The 26,365-nt window shown below is 36.0% G+C and overlaps 2 protein-coding genes across 8 annotated transcripts in view; one reads left to right on the top strand and one right to left on the bottom strand.

Annotated features, from left to right (window-relative positions):
* The window catches only part of LOC135163413 (uncharacterized), a 139,237-nt gene extending 116,396 nt beyond the window's left edge, over window positions 1-22,841 (bottom strand). For both annotated transcript variants that reach the window (XM_064122834.1, XM_064122833.1), the window contains exon 1: window positions 21,891-22,841. The gene's annotated coding sequence lies outside the window, so the exon portion shown is untranslated. The remainder of the gene's footprint in view (window positions 1-21,890) is intronic.
* The window catches only part of LOC135163408 (uncharacterized), a 65,257-nt gene that overhangs the window by 36,398 nt on the left and 2,494 nt on the right, over window positions 1-26,365 (top strand). For all 6 annotated transcript variants that reach the window (XM_064122819.1, XM_064122817.1, XM_064122815.1 and 3 more), the window contains 2 exons: window positions 8,898-9,025; window positions 24,237-24,327. In XM_064122819.1, the coding sequence (XP_063978889.1) occupies window positions 8,898-9,025; window positions 24,237-24,327 (219 nt within the window). The remainder of the gene's footprint in view (window positions 1-8,897; window positions 9,026-24,236; window positions 24,328-26,365) is intronic.

Consider the following 26,365-nt stretch of genomic DNA (forward strand, 5'->3'; position numbering starts at 1 on the left):
TCCCTGGAATTTCCTATTACATATTCTTCTTCAACGTTCTCACATTGCACACCTCAATAACATTTTCTCTTTTTATCATTGACAATGTCAAACTCGAGAAGGTTTTCTTACCATCTCTTCCAACGCGATTCAATGTATAGAGACGGGAAATTTTACGGTATATCTCACACAAGTTGAGATTTACGGAGACGCCATCGTATATCGGTAAACATCCCTACACCCTTCACTTCTTTTTTTTTTATTCATCATTTAATCCAGTCTACCCCACAATCCCTGATCGTTATATAACACCACGTGCACATCTTGACTTTCATGAGTTGGATTTTCGTTGTACTCGACGCATTTTTATCGATGTCTCAAGAGCAAACTGTCAACACGGTTGTAATTTTATTCCGGTATAAAAATACATTTCAAGAAGATTTTTATATTAACGAGGAGGTGATCAATATTTCAGAAAAATGGAGGACGAAAGAGATTTGAAATAAGTTTACATTTCGAATGATAGTGTTAACGAGGATCAGTAAATATTATCGAATGGATCATTGGGATCGTATTTGAATTTTTGTATTATTGAATTCTCAATTTGGAATCAGTGAACTATATTGAGAAGACTAAAATCAAGTAAACGTACAAGTTTAATTTACACTTATCATATACAGTGGAGGAATAACTTATTTCAGTCCGTGATTAATATTTTTGATAGAAGAAAATATTTTTCTAGTCGGTCTTTCAATTTTAATTTCAAGTATTGAAAATACTTCTTCAGTACTTCATACTTCATGGGACGGTGAGAAATAATCTTTCATTATTTTCCAAATTTTTCAAAATCTTTTCACTGCACGTGAATACATTTCCAGTTTATTCTCCATAAAATGAATTTAATCCCAAGACACGAGGATATCTTGACCTCATTTTGAACGATAACAAACATTCTTGATGACATGAATTTGGTGTAACTTCTGAAAGCTCTACCTCTATATTCCCACAAGCTCATTGGTAATTACCCCATAACCCCCTGAAAAGTGCCATCTGATTTCAAATCATGATCCACCCTCTGCAGTCCAATCTTTACATTCTCCCTGATCCTCCCAAATCCACTCACACAATTGTCGATGGGTATTTAATGTGGCTTATCACCGTCTTACGAGCGAATCTATCGGCCACTTGTCAATAAACCCGAGGATGTGTCCTTCAGCACTTGGCATTCCTCGCTCAGTGTCTCCATTTCTGATCCAGTAGTTGGAAGATGCACGACTGCATCGTTGGCGTCCTATTGGAAAATTACCGAGGGTACGGTCGTTCGAACACTAACTGTTATTGATGGTGAATGGTTATCTCTTACCTCGGGTTCACCCCCGATGTAAACCTCAGCAACCAGATGCATAAACCATCGGATAATTTGCGGACGATAAATTTTCATGATTCGAGAGATCTTCATTTGCAATTCCAAATTTTTGAGTTTATCCCGACAATTATTTCTTCTGGTAATTTTTTTAGGTTTTGATTCTTCGAAATGAACATTCAAGAACTTAATTTTATGATTTGATTATTATATATATTTTTTACCGATAATTACAGTTAAGATTACGATGATTGAGAATAATAAAATGGTTTCCCAATAGAAAAAAGAGTTGTAAAATTGATTGTTACGAATATCTAAATAGTTTGAGTATTTTTTATCCAGTTAAATGGTTCCCTACTTTTGTAGTGGACCATCAGAGCTTTCATTTAAGGCTTACTTTACCGTAAGTTGTTAGATATCCTCTAATGATTTTATTATTTCGCTATCTAATTGCAGATAATAATTTTTATTTCGATTTTAAATCGTTAGCCCTAATGTGAAAAGTAAAAAAAAAATTAGAAAGCTTTCCTTTGAAGGAAACTCGCCGAAATTATTTGAAAATGGTTTTTTTAATTACGATCATTTCCTGACGATCGTAACCAATTTATTTATGTCTCAAATTCGACCAAAAAGCAATTTGATACCTATAAAGAATAAAATTCACATTTGCATCGGCGCTTTGGTGATAATTACTTCTTGAAAGTCGTATGATCAACGAAATGAAACACGCCGGCCAATTACCCCCCCAAAATCAATGTTTGTAGATTATGATACGCATCCCCTCCATAGTTTGCACATGGTAACAGCCGATGAATTCGGCCAGAGTGGCATTTCCTCCCCAATATTCACGATTAACCGATGATTAGCCCGTCATGTATGATCGATTGCGTCCCGACGGGGCTCGTCATTGCCAAAGACGGCTGTGCCAATCGTCCCACCGGTAAACAAAATCAGTCGCAAAATCGAGAGGCACCACATCAACCGCGAAATAATGACATTAATAATTGATTGTTCATGTTCCAATTTTTTTAGGATCATTCGACGGCCAAAGGATCATTAATGAGCTCCAATGGGACTACCAGACACGACCCGTGATTGTAATAATTTTTTTATACACCGTTAGACCCCGGTATTGACCCTGAACAAATGCACACTGAGACATTTGAGATAATTACCTCAATAATTGGCTATTCATGTCCCGGTGCTCGCGTGATCATTTGGGGAGTGAATAATAGTTCAAATGAGAAATTCATGAGGTGTGGCCAGCAATCAGGCCCGCAATTAACATCGAATGATTTTTCATGGAAAATAAATAGGCGCAATTGTTCCTCAACATATATTGAGTAAAAAATCTGGTAACAATTGCAGCAATAAAAAAATTAAAAAATAACTGAATCAAGAGATAATAGTAAATTATAAATTCAGCACAAATTATGCACAAATTAACTAAAAAATGAAACGGGAAATTTTTACCAAAAATTTCTGTTTTATGATTTGTAATTGTCACGTGTGCATTTATCAATTTTTATTTAAATATTCTCCATAATTGTGGTATGCAATTTCAATGTTGTTTGCAATTTTTATTTATTTTATTGAAGTAATTCTTATCCGATTTTCCTCTCCGCGTAGAACAATGAGGCATTTTTTTTCCTGAATGTTCAGACGTTCGCGTCTGTCACAATTGTCCACTCTAATATTAATACATCATTCCGCGAGCCTCATGCATACCATAATGGAAAGAAGAAAAGCCCCGTCATTTTTTTTCCTAAACGAATGCTAGCTGAGGAGCTTTCTCCCATATTTGACCACTTTGAATGGAAATGTGCGCTCCCATAATGCGATGTAAAAATACAATCCGAGTGCCACTTCTACGATATCCACTCTCATAGCATTAAAAGTTAAATTTTGAATGTCATTTTCCAACTTTCTCATCTTCACCAGATTCGGAGATTTGCATTTATTAATGTACGAGCCTTCCGCCACTCAACATACGTTAAGGTGTTTCTAACACGATGACAGAGTTCTAAACTGGTAATTTGGTTTTGCAATTTCGAGGCTGTGCATATGTTGTTTAGCAGAGGCTTGAGAAATGCTAATCATGAGAGTTAGACCTCTTTCACTGTTCGAGTTTGCTGGCTCCATAAGTTGATTAGTTTTTTTTTATAAACCGGAGAATCCGAATGAGTGGATTAATTCAGTTATAGTCAGACTCCACATAATGAGCTGGAGATGTACTAAACCCACAAAAGTGATTTATTCAAATCGAAGAAAATATGGTTTTCCCTTTTTTTCATGAGAAACATAAAGAATTATTTACGTCAAATAATTTTATTGTCAATTTTCTAATTACAAAATTACGAAGAAAAAAAAATTGGCAAAATCGACGGGAGCTTTAATTAAACAAATGTCGGGACTATTCGTAATGTTTTCCCGTCTGATACCTAATTTTTATTAAATATTTCTCTCCGTGTTCAACGTCAATAACAACCGGTAATGAAAAAAATGCTTGAAACTTCAAATTCTTCAGACATTCGAAATCCTCATGCATAAAATCCAAACTCTCCACATGGCCCTCGCCATTGTCCTCCCCATCATCATAACTTTTCATCACCCACTTGGACCATTGTACATCCCCTTCAAATACATAACATTGTTGATGCTTGGACAACCGCAAACAACCCGGAATGTTTAACCAAAGAATTTCCATGCGGGAATGAAGCTGAGTAGGTTCAGCAAAGGTGCGTGCCAGGGATTTATCGCATAAACAGCCACCAGCCACATTCCGCGTATTCAGCTGCACACGAATGATAATTTTCCACCAAATTTTCGCGAAATTCTCTCGCGCCAGATAAAAATCTCAGTCACTCTCCCCCATCCCATCCTTTCAGTCCCATTGGCCCTCTCCTACGCTCCACTATGAGCCTTTCCCATCTACATCCCTACTACTAATTTTAATTTCCCTAATTGCAATCATCCCGAACGATCAAACCAAAAAATAACTACCAAATGGTACGGTAATTTCTATCATTTTTTTTTCCCACTGTATTTTCCATTAATTTCGGACCTTCTTTAATTAAAATTTATCGTGCATTCCCGATGATCTTTAATAGTCCAGCGATTACAACTCTAATGAAGATACTTCAGGAACTGCACGAGAAATTCTACCGCAATAAACATCCAATTAGAAATATGCAAATTACATGAAACGAATGCAAATCCATTGGGAGTGAAATGGAAGCGTCTTTGACTGGATATAAAGGGGAAAATTCCCAAATGAGTAGTTCCCCTTTAACGTGATCAGCCGGGGGTTGTTGCGTCGTGGGTGGCTGGGGGGGCGAGGGCTCGGGGCGGCGAGGGGGAGGGGGTGATCTTTTCGCTCCCACTTGAATCAGCCGTTGGACAAGCCGAGGGTCACAGTGCACTCGCAAACTTTTCCACGAAGGAGAATCACCTAACACGAGTACTTCGTGAGTCTGACGCTTCTCGAGTGTGGTAATACAAGACCAAGTGGTATTTTAAGGTACAAAAGACGTTGGACACTCGACCCGCGTTACCCTCATCCCTGTCAATGGTGGTAGAGAAAGGGGATGAAGGAGAAAATGGCGGAAGGTGAATTGGGGGAAATTGAAAAGTCAATTATTGGAAATATTGGCGGGACAGCTCAGGTTATTTTCTTTAAAATCGAGGTGTAAGGGCTGTAACGTCTTGGGAATTAAATGATTTAATTTTCAGGAACGTGTCAATGATTTTTAGATGGAGAAATGAAGATAGGTACAATACAATAAAATTTATGGAAAGAAATAGTTGAATAAATATTTAGGAAAGTTATGGCAAATGTAACTGGATGATTGTAAAGATAAACAGGAGAAATAGAAGAGATGGGGGGAAGTCGATGTAAAACAAAGAAAATATTTATAACATGAAAGAAATAAAATGAAAATTGAAATTGAATATTTAGGGAAGTTTTGAATTATTGATGGGAATTAATTATGCTAGAATTCCATAATTGGGCTTCTGAATGTCGCTGTCATCACTCGAAATCCTTATGCTGCCTCAAAAAGGGAGGAATAGCAATGAGAAATGCAAAACTACTTCTCCTGGACGCAAATCTCCTCATATTTTCCCCGTCTGTGCTCGTCATCCAGGAGACAGAGACGTACAAAGTGTCCCGTCGTGCTCCTTCCCTATACGGTTGAATGTAGAAGTCACTTCAGAAGCACTCGTGACCTAAGCGGATTCAAGTCCACGATAAACGTAGGTGTAAACGGGATTTAGAACATGATAAAATCGCTCTGACTGCTGGATAATCTCTCGTCTTGACGACTCTCGGCTCTACTCGTTTCCAGTTTTGATCCTCTGCCATCATGCGGCATTTTGTGTGCTCTCTAGGAGCAAAAAAAATTCCAGGAGAAATTTTTTATCTCTTCTATTTCACGTCAACATCAATTTGACAAATTACTTTATCACTGAGGAATCAATTTTTCAGTGCAATGAGCACACAAATATGTTTCATATATTCAAATATGTAAATATATCCGGAGGAAAATATTCAATAAAAATTACGTCTTTTATGGAATTCTAGGGCGACATCCAGCGGAGGAAAATTCTACGGAAATGTCATGAAATTTTTTGGGAGCGTTCCGTAATTTTATCTAAGTTTTTGGTGAACAATTGTGTTAGCGTCATGGAAATTTTTTTAGTCATCTAAGGAAACTCAAGTTCCGTAAATTGGACTGAATATTTCTTCCCGTATGATTCGTGCAATTTAATTAAATTAAATGAACAATAAATTACTCATAACAGACGCAAAATTATATACCAAATATCCATTTAGAAACATATTTCTAATTTATTACGAAAAATAATTGTAGTATACGCCGATGAAGAAATAAATATTAAATATTTCCATCAAATTCCCCCATTGTCCCCTAATAAAAAACAATTCATGGAAAAATGGAATTTTCAACAAGATTTTTTATTCCTCGCGTCGTAATGTCCATTCGTCCTTCAATTTTTATTCACACCAAATACGTCCAGGCAAATGAAGTTATTGGTCTACCCGATCCATACCATAAAGGCATGTCCCTACGAAGGGAGCATTGACTACTCCCAATAAAGCCCGAGCTTATAAATTTCAAAAAAAGAGACGAGACTAGAACTCGATTATCGGACGATAAATTGTGGAACGCAATTCTCGGGGGTAAATTCGCTTGGCTATGAGGTACTTGAATGACGTCCACGAGTCACAAATATATTTTATAAGAAGAGGCGAAGCGCCCGGATGAGTTCAGGGGGGTGGCAATATAGATACGGAGGTGCTGATAGCAAATTTCATTCTCCATACATCGTACATCAGCACCGGTTCATTACACATAGATAAAATCACTGAATTGTTATACGAAGAGTACTTTTTTGTGAGAATTATCCTTCCATTTGGTCAGTTAAAATATACTATTGTTGCTATTCGATACATATAATTATGCATAATTATAATATTATTAATTATACATATGATATATATTTATAAAAAAATCGAAGCGAATCAGAATTAGAGAGAAAAAATTTCCGCTTTATCGCAGTCAGGAATCGAACCCCGGTCTCCCAGTATTGCGCTGGGCAGTCGTACCAACTGCGTTACCGAAGTAATATTCAATCGGAAAATTGAAATTACTGAAGACCTAATTAATATTTATTAGCATCAGGATAATACTCCTCAAATGAAATATAAGATTCGATTTTTATTTATCAAAAAATTGTGAAAGTTGAAATTTGCCACGCGGGGAGATGATTTCTACCAAAAATTTCGTTCTGTCGAGGATTTTTGAATATGTTACGAATTCCCATAAACATTATCTCACTCGCTTTTACATTTGGTAGGTTTAATGTACCCACTATATCTGTTTGGTTCTCTGTGGAGGATATTTGGGTACTCAACGCGGCTCAGTTAACTCGTTGATGGTGTGAGTGCTACCATTGAGATGAAATTCGCAATGTTGGTGGGGTTATCCATTCGGGAGAGTAAATTAGGAAAATCGTACTGTGCATACACTGCTGGGAATCTTGGCATTATACCTTCGTATCTATTATTTCATTCTGATGAGAATTATAAGCGGTATTTTAAATTCTGCTTTCTATTTTTGGTTTGAAACATCACTTACATGTGGACTTGTTTTTAAATCATATTATTTTATCAAGGGAACAAATATTTAGTAATATTTACGTAACTATTCACGTAATCCGTAAACGACTGGGATTTTTAGGTATTGTTTGTACACGAAAAAAAAACTTTGATTAAAAATTAAACCTCTAGAGAGCGAAACGTGGGACAAAGTGACAATCAACCACTTTTTAGGTCAAATTTTCTTCGAAAAATTAGACTTGGGAAGGTAGTTTTTGCAATAAAACAAATTTTTGTTCCTCGTTTCGCACCCCGGAGGTCTAATTTTTACCTAAAATTTCTTTTTGTATTAGAATGAAAGAGAAGACTTTTTAAAAAGAAGAAAATGGACAATTTTTATGAACTTGAACTATGAAATTGCTGCATATTCATAGATGCAAAATATATTGAACCAATGTATCATGAAATCTCATGTATTTATAAGCTCGCATCCATTACCACGAGTCTCCGAATATTCCACACTTTACAAACTTTGTTCCATAGTTATCCACTGGTTATAAATTACCCGCGAAATTTCAAAGCACATTACTCTAGTTTTCATTCATCCCGACGATAAATTCCACAACTGACAATTTACAATTTCAATCAAGAACAGAATACATTTCATTATCACCAAATTTGTCCTGTGCAAATACTGCTAATTTAAAAAAGAACAATGTCATTATTCATGTTCATTATTATTTATATTAACTTATGAATTTCATGAATAGCTTGATATATTATCTATGGTAATAGTTTACACCGATCGTTTTGTCTTGAAACCCCAGTTGCTCGGTGAAAATTTTCAAGATCAATTCAAGTCATATATTAACACATATTTCTCTTCAATATTGTCAAGTATATGATTTTTGCATATTCATGTATGCAAAATATATTGAACAAGTGCCTCATGAAATCTCATCTATTTATAGACCCACATCCATTACCCTGAGCCTCCGAATATTCCGCACTTTGCAAACTTTGTTGCATAGGTATTCACTGCTTATAAACTAGTCCACTGAATTTTGCCAACTACTACTATATTTTCTATTCACAAAGGAGAAGTTATCCCGAAAAATATATTATGAAAATAATAAAGTCAAATATTAAAGTCAAAGGAATTTTAAACGCCCAGAAAAAATGAATAAAAAATACAGAAGAAAAATTTAATCAATTTATCACTGGAATTGTTGTTGTTATTGGGAAATTTTACTTAACAATCTACGTATTCAAAATTTACGTAAAAATTCCAGAAAATGATTTTTAACTGCAGATTACGTAAACAATTCCGTAATTTATACCGAATACCTCTCGCCCTGTAAAAATCTCGCTAAATACCTCATCGATAATCAATACAAATTAATTTGCCTGTCTCTAACTTTAATTGAATTTCTCCAGGTGATGGAAATGTCAGTTTGGTGGAATTCGTAAAAATCGTCAGCAATATCGGAAATGCCAGTGCAGCACAGCAGACAAACCTCAGCCAAGAAGAGCAAGAAGAGCAAGAGCTTCGTGATGCCTTTCGGGTAAGTCCATAACCACATTTACATTTTTCGATTGCCTTTTCGGCACTGAAAATCATCATTTATCATCGTAAACAGTCCGACCGAATATAAGCAAAGGGAACAATTAATCTCACACGCAGAGATGGATTTGAGACTATAAATTATGAGAGACAGACGTCCACCTGCGTGTGAATGAAGATTTATACATTGAGTGATGTGAATAGCTCTGATCGGTGAGCTTTGAACACCTTGACAGTTTGCACGATGACGGAAAGAATTATTCTGAACAATTAAAGTGGATATGAGGAACGTTTTAGCCCCGATGACAGTTGACAAGACGTTAAATTAGACATTCAGCGATTTTTAGCGAAATATTTTTGTCGATTTCACACGGGGCCATGATTGAGCCAGTATTTAGCCAGTACGAACCGTAGAATAATGAAATGCCAGTGGAAATCAATCAAAACTTCAAACAAATTATTGCTCATTACCTTCCTTCAGTTTGCGGATTAAATAGTCACTGAAATCAGGATTTTTCAAGATCATTTCCATCGAACTTTTCTCCCCGTAAATTTAACCCTTATCACATCTTTGCATCCGATCCTAACAGCAATTCAACTAAATAACATGAATGAAAAATTTCTCTCCCGTCACAAATAAACATTCATTCAACTTTGAACTTGGTAATTCAATAATTCACTCGGCCCACCCCAGGACACTTACACGAGCAGAATTCATTCCTATCTCCATAACTCATGAAATAAAGTCTCCCTGAGCGAAATAAAAATATGAAACATAAATTATTCTCCAATTCGCTCCCCACACTTTCAATCTGTCTCCATCGGCCATTTTTATTCTCAATTCTCAGATGTAAATTGCTCGAATAACGGGTAGATTTCGTATCTCAGTTATTCCCGATGACGACAACAATATCACTAAATTAATAGTGGTAATGAGGGCGATTCCATTCGACTTGGAAATTAATTGTCATTATCAATACTGAGGGCTGTGCACCACAATGAAATTAAAAAACTTCTGAATGGCCCACAAATACTTGAATTCACCGCTTCTGTGGCACCATGAATGCCACCCTTCTATTCGGCTTTTAGTATCAAAACCGGGTACTTTATATTCCCATCCCTCAGACTCCACTTTATCGTTCAATTTGCACAGATTTAATTGTCCTTCACTAACAGATTGGATCCATTAAATCCGTCCTGATGATATTATTTTTCTTTACAACAATTGCGATGCCTGCAAACTCGAGAAACTACATCTGGAATTAATTAATTTATTTTTAATGGTACTGAGGGTGCGTCAAATTAAATCCACGCGACGACAAATAGTTCACCGAATTTTACCTGATCTTTTACTCAATTTTTCATGTACTAATGCTACCAAAGCGGATTAGCTCGGGGTACAGCTGATTGAGGTGGAGATAACAGTCGGTATTTATATTTAATTATCGACGAATTATATCGAATTATTTAAAAGTCGTAATTGAATTTTATTTTGCGAGCATTATTCTTATTCAATTTGAGAAACGGTAGAAAATTCTTGAAAAGAGAAAATTATGTAACATTATCTTTGATAAATCAAAGAAATTTTTCTACATCGACTGGTCGAAATATTACGAAATATTTGCCGGAGTTCAGTCATATTCCGCGTCAGTAATAAACTCATCTTTTTGGAGCCGTAGTTATCAACAAAATTCCTCCCCAGAAAACCATCAGATAATACATGATAATAATTCCCCGAGACAACTTCCAGACAACCTCCATCTTTTTACCAACTGGACACTTCATTTACGCTGGGATAAATGAATTTTCCGTTCGCTTTGCAGCCGGAAAACGTCCGGCAATTCCTGGACTGCGCTCGGCAGAGAATAAATGCAACGACTGCCCCTGAGTAGAAAAATAGTGGAATTACCTCACCTGTCTTTCGAAAAAAAAACAGACACCACTTTCACTCCTCATTGGTCCTTTTTCACGTCGATTCACTTCTACCCACTCCACGACCACTCGTTTCCGAACACTGTCCCCCCTCCTCTCATCCGATTCACCAATTTGCTTTTCTCGATTTTTCACCTGTACAATCCCACTCCTCACCAACTAAACAATATTCGGAGGAACCTTCATCTTAGAGGGGACCTCCTTGAACACTCCACACTCTCCACATTTGTTTTGTTGATTTTACGAAGTGGGTTCGTATGTGCGGCAAACTGTCGTCTAGTGAGAAATTGATTTCTCCTCGGTTTAAAAAAATACACGAATAAGAAAAATGATTGTGAGAGAAATCGGAGGGTGAAAAATCGTCGGAGGGAATTTGAAATTGTCCTGAATTTGATTTTTATTTGCTTCACCAATATTTTTCTTCATTCAAAAATGTAAATAGGCTTTCGTCCAATTAGAAAAATAAAAACTATTTTATTCGACTATAAATTGAATTATTAACGTTGTTTATTTCAATAGTTTCACGGAAAGAAATTTTAGATAAAAATTAGACCTCCGGGGGAGAAACGAGGGACGAAGGTTAGTTTTATCCCAAAAATTACCCTCTCAAGTCTAATTTTTTCGACGAAACTTTACCTAAATGTGGTCCATTGTCATTTCGTTTCACATTTTGACCTCTGGAGGGCTAATTTTTATCCAAAAGTTCTTCCCGCGTTCAATTAAAAAAAATCCAGTATTGGCACTTGAGACTTTAATAAGAATATAAAGATCTTCCATAAAATTAATAAAATTAAATTACTCATACACCTCACCAATCCTCACGTTATCATAATCTCGGAAGGAATGCAGACGTCTACAAGTGTACAATGGAAATAATTGGACATCGCTGTGAAGGGAATTGCGGAAACCCGTTAACCGAAACTCTGTGGTTTCACGTTCCTTGAATTTGGTGGAAAATGTGTGTTACGAGCGATCGTTCACAAAGTTCTCCAGGGGTGGGCTGATTATATCCGCACCATTGGACAGATCGTTTATGATGATATGACTGGAATAATGCAAGTTTCAAGAATTTTCAACTTAAAGTTTTCTGTTTCATTTCCTCGATTGAAATGGAAAAGATTTATTCGCAAAACTTCAACGTTCCATTGTTGTTCTTCAGCCCCTATAGTTATTTCTCCCCTTGTGTCTGATATTTCCGGAGAATTATCCTCCAATTAAGTGAATGGCATTGAAAAAAAATACAGCAATGAAATGGAAGATTGGAAATTGATGAGAAATATCGATTGAATATAATAATAAGAAGTAGAAAGTAGTGGTAAGAAAAGAATTCCAGTCCCGACACTGGAAATGTTACCCTTAAACGTGAATTCTTCCCGAATTTCTATCAAAAATTGTCCAAAAATCCTCAGAAATTTAATGACAAATCAAGTGACTTCACACTAACAGCACTAAATTTTTTTACAGCCGAGAGATTGCCATTTTGCCTAGCACTTGCGCTAGAATTTTCTCGGAAAAATTCCCTCTGTGAAATCAGAGAGAAATTTATCAAAATCCTTATCATAATTTTTCCTTTTTTCAGGTACCTTTGCCCATTTTTTTTTCATCGTCTAACAAATTCATTGTTTTGCACTTTCAACAGTGGTTTTTACAGCGTGTCAACTGATAGCTTCCCCTCCATTTTCTTATCTTCCGAAAGTTTTTACTTCCAATGTCGAAGGCTCTCTATGTAAATTCTCGGTGAAAAAACGAGTGATGTAAAATCGTTGCGAAGAGCCGCGAGGACTGTCTCCACCGATTAGGGAAAATATCTCTCGACATTGTCGCTAGTTTTTTTACTCTTCCTTTTTGGCTGTTTTTTTTCTCTCATGTTGATTCAGGAGGCTGATTTGTATTCTCGCCCAAGGGGGTGTGTAGGACCTCGTATACGAATCACCTCAGTGTTTGCATACACTCGTATATTTTTCAACCCCAGAAAGAATATTCAAACATCATTCCCGAATTTAGAAGAACAACAAATTGTTAGACTCTAATTATCATAATTTAAAAAACCTCTTACGCAGTGGATAATAAATAAATAAATATCACTTCACGTGTGTCACGGGATTATCAGAAAATTAGGATTTATCGGAAGTGATTTATCATTTTGTGAACACATAAATGATCCATCGAACGTGCAGGTGCTGTGATAGAGAGTACATTTTCCGGTCTACGCTTCAACAAAATCCCAGTCAATTATAAAGTGTACAGGATAATGATGGAATAGTGATGGGGTACACATTCATACTTTTGCAACGATTATTGTCGACGGTTGAGAATAATGATGCCAATTTTATGTGAAAAATAGAATTTTGGAGAACAAAAGTGAATTGTTATTCGTTGAATCAGAGCTGTGGAATAACGAGAATGGAGAATGGATTACTAGTGATGATATTGTATATCTGTATACTTTTTTTCAATCATTTGTTGTTATTTAAAAAATACACCCAAAATTGATTGGTGAATGGCACATTGAAATGCGAGCTGACACCGAATTTTTATTATTCACATCGAAAAAATGAGAATTAATTTCTTCATTCAAGAAATTATTGAAGTTCCTAAATAACAAAAGGATCATCCGAATGATATTGATATTCATTAAAATATTATTGCCTTCTTTCTCTCATAAACGTGAATGCCATCCCTTGGACTTTAGTATATTCATTAATATTTAGATTTTTAAATATTTACCTCCAGGTAAATACCATAGGACCCTCGAACCAATTTTTCCCAGTTTAGTGACAATTCGGAGTTCAGGAAATTTTAGTTTCTTTTCCTTTTGACACTGCAGTGATTTCATTCTTTCATTACGGAAGTGCTTTTCCAAACGAAGTCGGAATTTTTTCTTAATTCCACCTTAACGTCCGTCAGCACAGAGTAGATATTGATAGAACTTCTATTGAGACTGGAGAAGAATCGAGGATAAAGAGATATCCTCGATTTTTCTGCATCAGCTGTTCGTATTTCTCAAACCAACCGGAAACGATTGACTCACTCATATTCATTCCAGAGACTTTACTGGCATGCAAATCACTTCTATTATTTATTTATTCGAAATACACAAATGAATATGTCCCCAAACTAAGTGCATTCGGCAAAAAAATAATTTTTTCTCAGTTCGTTACATGATTTCTCTGAATGTGGACGAATCACTCTATTCCAAACGTCCAATTTTTTATACTATTATATTTTCCGCGAATATAGGGGGTTCAATGGATCGAAATCATTAGCAGCTAATTTTCTATTGTTCATGTCTTTCAATATTAAATAAAACTGATTATATGAAAAGAAATTTTGAATTAAAGTTAAAGCTCTAGAGAGCGAAACGTGGGACAAAATAACAATCCACCACTTTTTTAGGTTATTTTCTTCGAAAAATTAGACGTGGGAGGGTAGTTTTTGCAATGAAACTGATCATCGTCCCTCGTTTCACCCCCTGGAGGTCTAATTTTAACCGGAAATTTCTTTCCGGGTACTCATCCTGAAACTAGAAAATTCCCTGAGTCAGATGATTATCCAATTCTCCCAAAAATCTACAAATTTTGACTGAATACACATCTGGCGATTCACCCACTGACCAATTATACCAAATCAAATATCTACCATTACAAAGATTTTCCGAATCAATTTGCGTCCCATGAATTGAATTGCTCGGTCGTCGCTCTATCCTCTCGGTTTTTCCACTGGCAAACCTCTTTCACCAACACATTTGCCCAATCGACGTACAAGTCGAACGCTTTTCACTCCCGTTCTCATTTCTCTTTTGGTGGAGTACGTCAATTACGTTCAAACCGAGAGGTTGAGATCGGAAATTGAAAATTGGGTCGACAAACGTGTCAATCCGGAAGGTCGTGGTAATACAGCATTCAGACGATAAACGAGCGACCCATCAATGCTTTTCCACATCCCTTCTGGACTTCCGATTGTCTTTGTTCCAGGTTGGACATCGACATTATTCCCTTATTCCTATCTATTGATTTGATCTACCCAATTGGATTTGATCTATTAATAAAAAATTGGATTGACAAATATTTGCAGTGTTTCATTAGTTTCAAAAATTAATAGCCTGAAGGGTTTAAATAATAACTAATCGTCAACTATTGAATGTGGTGGGGACACTTTTACGACTTATCATTAATTTTATGTTTCTCATTTTTCTTAGAGAATCGCTCGTTTAAAAAATTGGTTTTTGAAATACCTTTCAGAATTTTTTTCAACAATTCTTCGAAGATTATTTCGAAGATAGATTATTTAGAGAATTTATCGAGATTATTTAGAAAAATTTCAACAAAAGTCCTTTGAACTTCAGACATTCGTTTCTTCTGTCTACCAAAACAATCGCCTGTCACTGTTCCACACAACAACCGATGAAATAAATCGACACGATTTTTTTTCACACCTGATAACCAGTAACAATGTGTAACTCTCTTCCCCTCTAAACACCCATTCATCATGACCCTCCCTCTCCTCCACACACACACCCTGCCCAGTAATTCATCTGGATCTCCTCCCACTGAATGTTGAATTTCGTATCACCTTGGATGTAATTTCAGATTGATGGAATTAGGAAACTTTCGATGTAGCAGGGCGGTACTTAGATACTGAATTTTTGTTCAACTTTGCTCTGACATAAGGGTGCCCTGTGCATGCATGCAGCATCCCCTTGCTGTGAGATAAAGTTTCAATGGGGTTGCAACAACTCTGAGGAATTTTAGATACAATAAACTCAGAGTACATCTACGCGAGGAATCAGACACAGAAGTAAAGCTTAAATCACTTTTCTGGCAGACATTATTCACAAAACAAGTTTTGCTGATTGTAGATCTTATAAATAAAATACCGGGGACGAACAAATTACTAGTGAAAAGTTTGAAACTGAGTGGAACTAAGTGATGTGATAATATTTTTTCTATCAAATTATATCAAATCATTTCATTGATTGTAATTAATTAATTAACAATGTCAATTAGGTCGCGCGAGTCCTTTGGAAGATGGCCCTTAAGGGTGTTTAGACATGAAATCAATTTACCTATGAGGGGAAATAAATCAGTACCGAAATGATAAACCGAGATAATTCACATTTGACTATCGACTAATGTTTGGTAAATATCTCGAAATCTATGCAAAATGGCGAAATCTTTGTCATAAACTTTTTTATGGAGAAAGATGAGTACTACAACAAATGTTATGATAGAAATTGTCCTATCTCTCTTAGATTCAGAGATATAACCCAAAATCTGTACTTGAAAATGAGTTCACTTCGCTACTAAAATGTTACACTACTGTTACAAATTTCTATAAAAGACTCAAAATGTTGGATTCAGTGGAAACAAATCAACGTTTTTTCCACTTTTTTTCATTTCAAAGTGATGTAGACTGGAGGCATTCGACACTGATTAAAGTGCGTTACTGATTCCAATTTAATACTCCACATTTTTTTCCACTCCAATACTCTCCAACAACTCCAACTCACTCGATATTTGTAATTCGATTTAATCAGCATTCTGCAGTGAAATCCGAGCATATTAAAATGAATACACAAACGCTTCACGAATACCGGTGAAAATACCTAATCATATTTTTAACTTCATTAGCTCTTGAAGTGGATCACATAACGTAGCCAGTGCAGTGATGATTATGGAGGGAAAATGGAAAAACAGAAATAAAAATGATCATCTATTCACCCAGACAGTAAATCATTAACATCTTGATCTTTTATTCTTCCTGATGACGCCATAAATGCCTCAGTAAAATTCATTAACCTCATCAAAATTTTTCAAATTTACCAGACTGTTTAAATAATTTTCTAAGTAAGGCAACGACTTTAAAAACTTGAAATTAAAAAATCAATCCCTCGTAAAGTCATTCAGTACGAAAAATAAGGTAAACGAGACAGTTTCTGATCAGGGGACACCACCTGATGTTTTGGTCGTATTTTTAACGGAATTGTTGGGAATTGGCACTAGTATTTAATTTCAATAATTATCCAACTGCGCATTCACCCATTCTAAACTGGGCTGACCTCCAAACAAATCTCGTATTCAGCTAAAATTATGAGAAATAATTTAGTCAAACCACGTGCCAGCCCCTTCAGAATACAATTTTTAAATTTGCTGTACAGTAACTGCAGTCATAAATCCCCGATATCAATTATGAATTCACGTCATTTTTGCTAGTGTATCTCCACCCAAATCACGGAATGTCCTTATCATCGCTATAGCCTCACCCAGAACATCTGTGGAAATTCATCGAAATGGAGACATCGGGATTAATCGGGTCAGGACATTTGTAGAACAAATGATGAGATTTTTATTCCAATCCTGCTTCCATATGAAAATCGATATTTTAATCATCAACTATTGATACTTTCTCCCATTTTGTTCATTTAGCAGACACCCGGAATCGATGAATATCTACATATTATCGATGGAATTCAATAGCCAAGTGGTAAATGAAAAAAGTCACTTTTGACTATCGACCGGTTTTTCGTGAATATCTCGGAATCTAGGGAAAATAGTGAAATTTTTGTCATAACGTTTTTTGTAGAGAAAGTTAAATACTACAACACATGTTATGACAATAATTGCGCTATCTCTCTTAGATTCAGAGATATACCTTAAAAACCCTGCTCAGAGAGGACTTCGCTTATCGCAGTTTACCATTTCCCAAATGAATTCTCCTCAGACGACAAAAAAATTCCAAAATTTCTCAAATTTTCATAAATATTTCATTCCTAAATTTTTATACTTCGGATTCTCCTTCATTTTCCTCTGAATGTGCCAATCCAGTGAAAATACTCCGCGCACGTGTAACCACTCGGTGATTTGATCATTAATTCCCTTCACTCAACGATAATTAATTTGATACATAATTTTGTTCTCTATAATGAAGTCTCAATTAATGACGGCGGGTCCTGCCACAACCACATTCTTCCACTATCGCGGCTTCAAATTGGACGACGAAGAGATTTCAGGATTAGTGAGACCTTTGCAATTGTTGAAAACAATAATTCAACTGTTTTACGGTTATTTTGACAATTACAAGCGTCACATCCCTCGTGAAATCTCCTTCATTCATTGTCACGTATTTTCGACATGTTCTTCAGATTCTATTGTCACCTGAATCCAGTGATAGTGGTCGACGACGGTTCTACACTGCGTTGATTAGTCGTCGGAAGGATTCAAGTTTATCGTGTTTGCTGGAAATTCAAACACTCGGATGATTTTCCAGTGAATGAATTGGCCGAGCTGGAGACAATGGAGAAATACCCATTGGGTTTCGGTAGCCTTTCTGCCATCGACGTATGAAATTGGCTTCTCATGAATTATGGTACTACTCAACGATTTTCGAGAATTTCATGGGACTATAATGTTGAATTAAATTATGAGCTTATTAATTGAAAAAACTGCATTCATTCCAAATTCAGATATGTTTTTCTCATTTTTGAGACTCTTATGTCGTGTTATTTAAAAAAATGTTATGCAAAATATTTTTTTTATCGCGAGAGAAAAATTAATCCTAGAAAATGATTATAAATAATCTATTCACTATAGATGCTCGTCTATTTATCCATTCAAAGTGGATAATAGAGATGTGGGAAAACCATTTTTGTCTCAGATATAAAAAATTGAATTTTCCTTCCTCACTAGTGAAACTCACTAATTAAAAATCTCAGCATCATGCGAATTTATTTCTGAACCTTTAAGGAGTTGAGTACATGAGGGGTAGGACTCGAAGATGATGTCGGGAGTTACTGAGGAGTTGTCTAATACCTTCGCCGTTTGACGGGGCCATAACTGTGATAGGTACTTCGAATGTAAGACAATAAGCTCTGAAAATACCAAATGAGCAATCACCGACTCAGTGAATCGGCAAATCATTCCGAGATAATCATCGACTAATGGCCGTGTCTTTTCCTCGCTTTCTGGCTCAAGAATTCTATTGGATTCACTAAAAATGAAGGCATTGTCAGCCGTAAAATGTGGGAATTGTTTCAATACCTTCGTGCCATAAACTTTTACAAATGAAAATTAATACCGGGAATTCACTCAACCGGGGAAAATATTCCAGAAAAACTAAAGAACTTGGTACTCATCGATTACGAAAATGACAAAGAAAATTTGAGTGACGATATAGGAATTATTCACAGAAAAATCAGAATTTCATTACAATAAAAATAGTTTTACCACATGACAATTTTTTTAAAAGGATCATTGAATTTGTCTATTGCAGAAAAAATTGAAAATCTATTTTGTAAAAAGTTCAAGAGTAATTTCAGAACTCTTTCTAATTATCTCTCCCCGCAATTTACAAATTATCTGCATAATCTTCCCCAAGATATAGACATTTTACTTTTATTCTTTCTCGAAGATATTTCAACACTTCCAGATAAAAATAAAACATCAAACTTGTGAGAATAACCCAACGTCAAATGGAAAGTTCCGGTGTTCGGCCACAAAAGTTTGTTCGGTTTTGCTTCACCCAAGAATAAAATTGTGAAGATCCTCGCATACCCTCAAGGCAATAAAAAAAACTCCTGAGTAATTTTACCGCCCGGAATTTTCATTCATCATATCTCGCGTTAAGAGCAATGGCATGTTTGTGCTCATGAATTGTAAGAATAAATAGCCTCCCACAAAAAAACCGCAGCATAATTATCGCATACATTCATTTGTATTACTGCTCTGTCGCACGCGAGACGTTGAAATTTGAAGGGACGTGCACCCTCGTTACCTCATGAGGGCCATAATTTCCCGTTGAGTTGATGAAAGGTTAGGGAATCCCCTCAGATCTATCAGTCGTGCCTCGTTCTCGCCAAAGCCCTGTTGCAATCGACCGGAGAACTACAGAAAAATATGAGAGGCCTCTCCTCGGAGGTGATCTCGTGGGGAATGAATAAATGACAATGACAGAGTTCACGTACGAGAAGAGAGAATTGTGGAAACAACTGCGGCATTGGCCACATTTGCAACTATTCAGAATTAATTAATTAATTAGGTGGACTGGTAGAATTTTTATGAAGTACCATAGAAGGTTTTTGTATTATTTATTTGAAAAGTTGGAGCCCTAAATGAGGGTTATTTCCATTGTCAATATATTATATTAATTTTTAGTAATTTCATATCAGTGACAATTGACAATTCTTCCAAAAAACATTTTTTTTCACAAGTAAATCCATTAAAAATAAATAAATATCAGTGAATTCATGAATTATTCACTGAGATATTATGTGAACAAACGGAAAATTGTTGAAGGAAGACTTTAATTTTATTAGACTGGGTCGTTTTATTATGTCCTAAAAATCAGAAATATTTTCGGAAATATTGGAAGAAAAAATTTCCCAGACTACGAGAATTTTATGAATAATTTTATCTCAAAGGAACGACTTACAAACTGAATCAGCTGAAGGCATTCTAACCGATCGATTAATTCCCGTTAATTACACCATTGCAATAAACTTCCATTGAACTCATTACCCCGGGATTATTAAAATTAATCCACTAACGACTATAATTGTAGTCTGAATCCCATAACTGACTTCCGTCGAGCATTTCATAAATTTAATTAGCAGATTGATGCGCACCTGCTGTAGCTCTCCATTCACATTAATTTCTCCATTCTCCAGATAATTATGATGAATAACATTTGTACTAATATTAAAAAACAAAATCACATCCACCGATTGATGAATAATTCCGTCTGATGATGCATCACCGCCCGAACAAATACATATCATTGCGGCAAACAGAGCGGAATAATTGTCGAGGAAAAAAGTGCTGGTAAGTACATCATAAAGATGTCCAATAAAAGTGTATTGAGAAATGGTGAAGCGATGAGGAAGAGGATCCATTTGAAAATTGAATGCAATGAGCGTGATCTCTTCTTGTTCTACGCTCATGATTTTTCTATTGACGATAGATACAGGGGGAAGAAGAAATAATAAAGAATTCTTGGAATATTAAATTCCATTGGCCATAAGTTGTGATATAAATCCAAGTGAATCCGAGGAATGGGGATGGGGGTGGGAGGAGTAATTACCTAGGTCTCGCTTGAATTTTTCTGATCAAAAAATGTGAGTGGGTGAATTCTTTTCTGGGGAAACGGAAATCGGTCGAGGTTTATTCACTTTCTCTGCTGTTTTTACTCCACCCCCTCCACACCAAATGAATTGAAATTATTGAAATAATAAGACTATATTGAATTCCCTTTGAAATTAGAAAATATAACCATATTTTATAGTCAATTCAAGTACATTTTTTTCGTGTTAATTGAACTAGAAATTTCCCTTTTATATTGTCCTCAAAAATAATTAAACATTACAAAATTTTGTTGAATATATTCTTGAATTAGAAGGATCCTATCTTAACTTAAAACGGGATCATCCCAAATGCGGGCCCTTTTAGCGGGAGGAGGCCCAGGAGCCGAAAAAAACGCGAAAAATAAAAATGTCGGTTTTAGAATATTCCTAGATCCCTAGAGAAATCGCAAATCCCCTCACGAATTAAATATCATTGCATTCATTACGCTATTCATATTATTGTCCGACACATCCGTCAAAAAAAATGATCACACATTAAAGCCTCTTCACTGTACGAACTATGAAAAGGACCTCATTTAAAGTTATCAACCATCTCGTTAATAATCCATGTTCATGCGATTGTGGTACAGGGGTTTCTCCACTCGTGGGAGGTTTATAACACGACCCCGAGCCGAGTGCATCATTACACGACTTTGAAAACACTTTCCGTGAGTATCGAACGCGATTTTTCCAATCAATGCTCGAGAGATTTTGCGCACGAGGAGCATTCTTAGGTCTGTTTTACGCACAGTACGTCAAAAACTTCTAAATGAAGGTGTTGATATATCAGAAAGAAAAAAAACGTCTTGGAATGACTCACCGGCGTTGGATAAAAACAACAGCTCCGTTTTTATCTCTCCAATAATCTGCCTGTAGACTCCAATGTGCTCACGCCTCCTGGACAATTGGCTTCGACTGATTCGATGACGAAACACAACACACACTCACACACTAAAGGATATTCAAGTACTGCGTCTCTGCCCTTTCCGAAATTTGCACTACTTGCAAAAAATACATTCCTTCAATCTTTAAAATTTTTGTAGTTGAAACAAATATTGAAAAATGCGAATATTAAAAAATATATATATCATTATACATCATTTATACTCGCATTATTAATTTATAATATATCACATTATAAATGCAATTATTTATTTACGTAATTTATGTGGCGTTTGTACCAAATTAACGAATTACTTGAATATCCTTGACCACAGCACATTTTCATAACCTTTTCCAATAAAATGCTAAACACTTCACCAACACTCCAACACTAAATAGTTCACTTTCCAGAAACACTCGACACTTTCCAACGGCCAATGTCAATTGTCCCTGTCCGTTAACACAATGAAAATGCGAATAATATTCGTTCTGATCTCTCAACTCACGAAAATATTCCCACCAAGTACGACGTTCTCACGGGATGAGGGCATCGATTCGTTTGTTTTTGTTTTGGTCACCGAACCCCGAGGGCCCAGGCAGTGGCTCCTCGTACCATTACATCATCCGGGTGAAGCTCGAATCGTTGAATCACTTTATCACCACAACACTAACCTTCATACTGCGAGTCCATTGTCCCAAGTGAAAAACTCAATAAAATATTCTGGGCATATAAAACCCACCGAGGAGTCCTCTAAAAGCTTGCATTACCTCGATTTTTTGTCTGCTTGGGTCCGGGGTCCTTCAGGGCTCGTTTCTCTGCATCGTATTTTGCTCAGAAGCCTCGGTGGACCGGTTTTTCTCAGGTAATTACAGGAAGCCGTACCCGCGACGCGACTACCCCACGAAATGGCGCGGTAACTGCGGAAATGACAACATGGCGCGAGTTGCGCGCCTCGCGCACGCGCAGATCGACTAAACAACTATTTTTTGAATATTTTTAAGTAACTGTTATATTAAATAATAATTATTAATTATTATTAAGGAAGGTAAAAGTCTCATCTTGCCTTTGTGTCACTATAAGTCTTGTCAAAATCATCAGTCAACTATCCACGAAGTTTAACACTTCATCTGACGTGGTAATTTCCAAATATATGTACCTGGAGAAATTAAGCCCCAGAGGTACTTAAAGAAGGCAGTCATTTTGTAGTGAAAAAAAACTGAGTGAAAAGCATTCCATTCGGTAAACTCAAATAACTCTGTTTGTTGCCTTACGGAATATGATAATAGAGACGAGAGGAAGGGAATTTTTTTACGAGCAAAGGTAGAACCGTTTCACTAAGGAAAGAGTAAAATCCTTTCATTAAGAAAAATGTAAAGGAGCCGTTTGTGAAGATAAATCCCTGTCTCATTAAGACAATTTTTTTACGCGCAAGAAAAATATCTCTCGCCAATGTAGAAATTTTATCACAATATTCAATTCTTTTTATGTAGATTTGTGCTTACATCATGTACCAACTGAGATGCCATGGAGTTGATAATGAACTAGATGAATCACTACATCGAGCTATCCAGTGGTTACATAAATTCATTTTCCTGGAAAATTTATCCGATGATATTGAACGACGTGCAATTAACCGAATGATCGATTGCACAGTCATCCAGTAAATCGTTCAATAATCGCATTTATTTTGCTCGACTGGAACTCACTATTTGTAATGTTTGATTTACAGCGAATTGCTAGTGTTAGTTTCGCCTTTTGCACGCGTTATAAATCCACCGATGATGTAGTTGCGGATGCGGAGAGAAAAATCGAAAACAAATCCGGAAACTAGAGATATTTAAATGAATGTTCGTTCCATAAAAATAATTGGATGTAATTGTAAAGTTAATCATTCCGCGGAGAGAGAAATTATTTAAACATTATGTACTTGTTCGGTACTTTCCCAGTCGAAACAATATTGAAGGACGAAGGTCAGATATATCACCACAATTAGCCTCCCAAGTCTAGTTTTTTAATTTATTTATTAATTGTAGGATTTTTTCTCTGTAATGGCTGCACGTACAGAACAGTCATCACAATTCCGGAAACTCCACTTTCATTTTCATGTTTTCCCTTATTCCACAACATTTTTGATATCCGTGACATTAATATCAAGCGTCTTGCCCTGGGGTAATGGCATCGTCGGAGTGCAATGACTTTGAAATACTCTCGCATCAAGATTTCGCCGGTTATTCAAATTCACAGGGGAAAGAAAAATGTTAATAAATGCCTCCTTTTTTTCAGGTGTTTGATAAACATAACCGAGGATATATCACAGCCTCCGATCTGCGTGCGGTACTACAGTGTCTCGGTGAGGATCTGTCTGAAGAAGAAAGTGAGTAATTTTTTTTTTCGTATTTTTTCAAAAGGGGGTGAGCAAATGTGAATGTAGATCACGAAATACAAATTTATCAGGGGTTGTGGACTGTTGGAGTTTCCCGATAGTATTACAGCCCTTGTAGCCATTATTGTCATGGTTGTTAGCTTGGGAGTTGTTCAGTCTGTGCTAATCGGAATGTAATCATGTGGTCGGGATAAACCTGGACACCACAAATGCGCGTATCGTATTGCCGGGGGAGAATTTGAAGGGTTTGGGTTGTGCATTATAATGACCAATTATTGATAATTAATTTATGACGAAGAACTCTATAAAAATTAATACTAAAAAAACGTATCTCAAATGGAAATATTATTGTCTCCATCAAATAAATTATTCGTAATCAAGGAAAGTCATTAACTTTCCCTCTGCGAAATTATTCAGAAAATTATACTAAAGCAAATCATAAAGAAATATTTTTTTCAGTTTAATAATGACAGATCAATCGACAAATTAATTACCGTCCCTCATTGTTCCTTCGTGAAACGCATTTTAATTAAGTTCATAAAAGTATCATGGCCCATTAGTTCGTGAGCTACCTCAGGCATAAAAATTTGACAACTTCGTACTTGAGTTCCATCTCTAACGAGCGGATCAAGGCGGAAAATCCGTTTACCTGGACTCTTTTGATCATTCATAAAATATTGTTATACTCAGCGATAACCGACCTCAAAGCTATTTCCATTAAATCCACAACGACATTATCCACAAATTCTCATCGCATCAGTGGCCAGCATGACTCCCCTCACTGTTTGGTAAATCTAATTCAAATATTGTTTGACAAATTGTATTCGGAAAAAAAATGTGGGGCTTGAGAGGCCATCGGCAGTGGTATCGCATCGATTGCATCATAATTTGTCATATTGCCATTTTGTGGTAATGCTATGGTACCACGAATAGTGCCAGGCCTCCTAATAATTTCCCCTAGTGCGGTCGACGCATGCAGCATGTGGCCCCTGTTGACTATTCGGTAAATTGGAAAACGACGACGAGCCTATTCCACCTGAGTCTACTAACCAAATCGTTATTACCGAGATTGAGTCAATTATGGCGGGAATTTCCATCAAATTGTTGTCTTAGAATTATTACGATGATAGAGACCAAAATAAAAATATTGATGGTAATCGCCAGAGGATTATGGTATCGATGATTCCGGTCCGTATTTAATGCATTAAAAAATCATTATTGTTTAAGAACAATTGACCTTAAACCCCAGGCCCAGTCGACGGAGAAAATATGTGATTGGTCGGATGCAACTGAATTTCGCGAATTTATTTTAGAACTCACTTCACGAGTGATTAATTATCGATCCACGAAGAAGTAAATGAAAAAATGGGGTATTAAAAGAACTCGACTCCCGTCTATCCCCCTAGGAATGTCCGATAATTAATTACGATTTGTCTAGAATCTCCTCACCAATCTTGCCCCCTCACCGTGATACAAGAAAATCACGTTAACGTTTTTATCACGCACTTCGTAAATAACAAGAAATTTATTATGGAGAGGAATGTCTATCAAAATTGACCCGTGAATTCTAATTATCGTGTGTAATACTGGTTTTATACAAGACTTTGCACTAATCTAGATGAACAATACATTGATCCAGGGAAAATGAAGCTGTTTGATATTCCACTTTTATAATTATTCTCTTTCTGTAATCATTTCATTTTTTATAGTGACCAATTTTTTTCTACTTCATTACGAGATATAAAATTGCTTTTCCAATATAATCGTTGCATTTTCTGCTACCAGATAATTTCTTCAGAAATCCCATCACGGAATGTCCCAAAGAAAAACTCTAATGGACATTCCATCACAAAAAAAAATTTATTCAATTTAACCACTGATCTGGTGCACATTCATTAACTTATTAATTCGACACGTATAATTGTACGTACGAACTGTAAAGGTATACGATTGGATCGGACGAATCCCCCACAAGCACTTGTAACTGGTAATTCGATTGACGACAAAAAACTTGTCTAACGCTTTTATT

Source organism: Diachasmimorpha longicaudata, chromosome 6 (assembly GCF_034640455.1).
Source record: "Diachasmimorpha longicaudata isolate KC_UGA_2023 chromosome 6, iyDiaLong2, whole genome shotgun sequence".
Taxonomy (NCBI): Eukaryota; Metazoa; Arthropoda; class Insecta; order Hymenoptera; family Braconidae; genus Diachasmimorpha; species Diachasmimorpha longicaudata.